This window comes from Bombus fervidus, chromosome 3 (assembly GCF_041682495.2).
Source record: "Bombus fervidus isolate BK054 chromosome 3, iyBomFerv1, whole genome shotgun sequence".
Lineage (NCBI taxonomy): Eukaryota > Metazoa > Arthropoda > Insecta > Hymenoptera > Apidae > Bombus > Bombus fervidus.
In genome coordinates, this window is record NC_091519.1 from 6,328,635 (window position 1) to 6,332,718 (window position 4,084).

The 4,084-nt window shown below is 28.1% G+C and overlaps 1 protein-coding gene across 1 annotated transcript; it reads right to left on the minus strand.

Moving 5' to 3' along the window:
• Positions 1-2,473: 2,473 nt before the first annotated feature.
• Positions 2,474-3,787, minus strand: LOC139985290 (abaecin). Its single transcript, XM_071999631.1, has 3 exons — positions 3,639-3,787; positions 3,074-3,253; positions 2,474-2,645 (listed from the first exon to the last, which is right to left on the minus strand). The coding sequence occupies exons 1-3, from the start codon at positions 3,702-3,704 to the stop codon at positions 2,634-2,636; spliced, it is 258 nt and encodes an 85-aa protein (XP_071855732.1). The 5' UTR covers positions 3,705-3,787; the 3' UTR covers positions 2,474-2,633.
• Positions 3,788-4,084: the final 297 nt, after the last annotated feature.

The following is a 4,084-nucleotide window of genomic DNA, read 5'->3' on the forward strand; positions in this document are numbered from 1 at the left end:
GCAATATTATTATGTGCAACATAAGCAGGGGCTATTAAAAATATTATTCATAGCTGAAATGTGTGTTCATGCACAAGGAGGTCATATTGAACATTTGCAGTATCCTTATCAAGACAGAATGCTTGTAAACACATCGCATACACGGGTTCTATTTTATATTAAGGTGGTGAATATGAAATGTCATTTTTCTGAAATTTGAATGTTGCAAGACAATTGCATATAGTAAACACAGCATTTATTATAATTGTTATATACAATTGTTATACACAGCATAATTGTTGTAGATTGTAGAAGTAAATAGAAGAGCAAGCAGCTCCTTATAATCCATGCGCATTAACAACAATAACGTCCGAAATTAATAAATTAAAAATAATTCTTAAAGCTTCGAAACCTGGAACGTCCGGTTAATCTTTCTTCACGAATACAAACTTGATAACGATGTAGTGAAAACTTGTATAAAACATAATTCAGCGTTTGAGGAAGATTGTGTGAATTTAAGAATTATTCAACGTTGGCTTTCGAAATTTGGAAGTAGAAATTTTTCATTGAAAAATGTACCAAAAGGAGGAAAGAAAAACACTAGATAATACGTCCTTCTACAATAATGAAATTAATTTATTGTTGAGGAAAGTAAAGAATTACATGAAAATTATTTTGATTGTATGCAACATATTTTAAGAAAACTGTATCTTTAGATTCCTAATACAGAAATCTTAATTCCATAATTACCAACATAATATTAATAACTTATAAATTGTAATGGTAATAATTTTATAATAATAATTACAAATTCTCTTTTAAATAATTGAATAGTAGTTTTATTTTTTATAGTCTTGCTTTAATCGTAGTATTACATTTTTTAGTTCTTCCGCTTTACTGGATCTTCTATAGCGTTCTTATTTATTAGAATCGGAACTTTTTCCTTGAATAGTAACATAAAATTTTCAATGGCCGTTTTTAGTGTCATTTTATTTTTTAATACTGACACATTTCTAATCCATTTCTCAAATTTATGTGCTCACTTTTTTAGTAACGTGGTAAGCTTAGTCAAATATATAGCGAAGTAACAGAACATATAGAACTATACACTATACATATATGCATGCATGTAGATTACAAGATTATTAACGTCGTTATGAAATATAATATGAAATTTAAAAATAAATAATAATTTTATTAAAAAGGGTACTTCTCATAAGATTTCTTAAACTTTCTAAACTACTTTATTTTCTAAATTGCCTTTAAATAAAGATACGAATTAACTGAATCACGTGTTAAATCAGCAAATTCCTCGCTTATTGTTTTATCGTATAGCAGCAATGAGCGCAAATCGTGCGGTTCTGGTTGACATTATTTTATACAGGTTGCGCCAAATGCTGCACATGGTCTCATTAGATTTGATGTGCAAACGTTGTTACCTTCTAAATACTGTAACCGTTACACAGAAATGAGCTGCTTGCCTGTTGAAATTGTTACTCTGTATTATAACGAACATGGAAAGAGAAAACACAGATAATTTATAGTAAAGGCATAGATTATATTATAATATTTTTCGGCATATTCTATTGGTCGGAATTATTTTCATTCGTATAGATTGAATAAATTATTGTTTGAAAAATCTATAAATTTGACTTAAAAATTTTCTTCAACGAATATTTTTAAACAGTGAAACATTGTCAGCATAACTGTATCTTGCGCATTAGACTTTTATGAACGTTTTCCAGAGTATTTTCTGTTTTCAAATGTTTGAATGGGAGACAACTTTCGTTCTGGAACTTTCTCTTCCAGTTGTTCTTTACACGGCACAGTTATGTTGGCAAAGAAACGAAAGACATTTTCAACAATTTTTAAATTAAGAATTAACAAAAACAACTCTTTGACAGAAAATACTTTCATTGTTTATTGTTTACTATTTAATGTATTACATCCAAACAGCAATACAGACTGTGCATTAATATCTATTGGACATAGGGGTAAATGACATCATGCGTAAATGTACCTGTACTCAGTAAATCTTCAACATTGATTTATTCAGAAACGAAACCGCATGCGAAAAAATGTCACTCTACATTTTCGACTTATTTTTTCATGTAGATTCACGCCCTTTTCGTTTGTACCACCAGATCGATATCATCCCATACCTATGTATATCGTAATTTCCAATGAAAATAAAACTGCTGTATTTTATGCGTTTCTTTCTTATATTAAAATGACATATTTTGGGAGAAGAATATTAAAAGCTACGAATATTTTCTATTTTCTATTATTACTTTTATTTAAGAAATAAATAGGAGTTCTCTATTAAAGGCAAATCTAAGGTACAAATACTTTGTACCTCTCCATTTGATAATGTTAAACATGATCTGACGAAAAGAAAAGATACGCGCACGTACTTCATTAACTTCGATTATGTTCGTAAGGAAATATCAGTGATTAATTTAGTGTTAAATGAACATTTGATGTAAACACCATGTTTCAAGATAATTTTTATTTATTGAAAATAAATCAGGATCATTTTAATGAGTATATAACTTAATTCAATTTATAGTTATAATAATTCGTCGCTACATTGTAGATATAATCTCTGATGATTTGTCAAGTTGAATTGTTTGAACGTTTTTTGATGTTTGTGATTAATGACCAGGCTGTAATAAAACAAATAATATATATATATATAATATCCGATAATGTCTAAATAGTTTCGTAATAATTTTACAAACGTTAATAGTGTTCTTAAGAGTGTTGAGATTTTCTATTTAGATAAAATTAAATATTATTGGAAATATTCTGTAAAAAGTATATTCGCTCCGCAGTTTTCTAATTTATATAAATATGATGTTAAGCATTCTTAACTTCAAAGTCATTAACATTTTGAGAGATTTTAAAATTTTTAATAAAATAATTATATACTACATAAGCAACCTATATCTATATTCCGATTTTATGAAATTGTGTATTCTCAGGGACTTTATATAACTCTTGAATATACTTCATAAGAATATTCCTTTTAAATAAGTTTCAGTTTAGTAAATACTTTAAAATATTTATTGTTTGAATGTTAAGATATACGTACGTTTGGTAATGGGTATGGCCATTGAATTTTTGGATTGAATGGCCCATGACCTGGGAAGCTTGGAAACGGTTTAGATTGTCCCGGTCGTGGCGGATTATATGGTACAAATGCAAGGACTGCACATATTGTGGCAAGCATTACGAAAATAAACATTACTGCCTTCATCTTGTATATATTTTTCTGTAACATAGAAACGAATTATTTTAACAGCTAACTTAAATTACGAAATATTTAAATTAAGTCACAAGATACTTTAAATACAATCTGTTGTATTCTTTTCACTGTTTTAACTTGAACATAATAATCGTTAAATTAAAACTTAAGTTTTGATTGTAAGTACATTAATATTAACTTTCTTAGTATTAATTAATTTCTTTATTAGATTCTTCTTTAAAGAGCTCCTATTGTATTTCTAAAGTATAAAAATCAAAGTGTGCAATATATATTGCTCACACATATACATATAAAATTATTAAAATGTAACTGTAAAAGATTAAAATATTACTTACTAGTATTTACATTAATATAAATTCCATGAAACAATTAAATTGTATAATTAGCTTACCTCTCCACAACTTGTTCCTTTGCAACAGCTGAAGATACTTTTGATGTTAGATGAATATTCTTGCATTTATATACCACTCTCATTGTGCAAGAACTCGCAGGAATATACATATATTTATTCTGTGTTTCAAAGATAGATAGTACAGTATGTGTGTACATTCTTATTTTGATACAGGGGATTCCGTGTTCTTTCCGCATCGTTCATAAGCTGCAGAATATCAATGACACATAGTGACCTATGTTATCGTATTAACGACATATTTGTGTACTTCTTGCTGCGTTCACAGATACGGGAATCCCTGGAAAATACACTTTCCTCAACCATCTATTTGATGATAAGTAATACATCTGTACAAAAATGTAAGTGGCAAGATCAATATTTAGAGTTAACGAAATAGCATGAAACAAAAGAATGTTATCTATTCTATTGTCCTAACCAGAAATTTT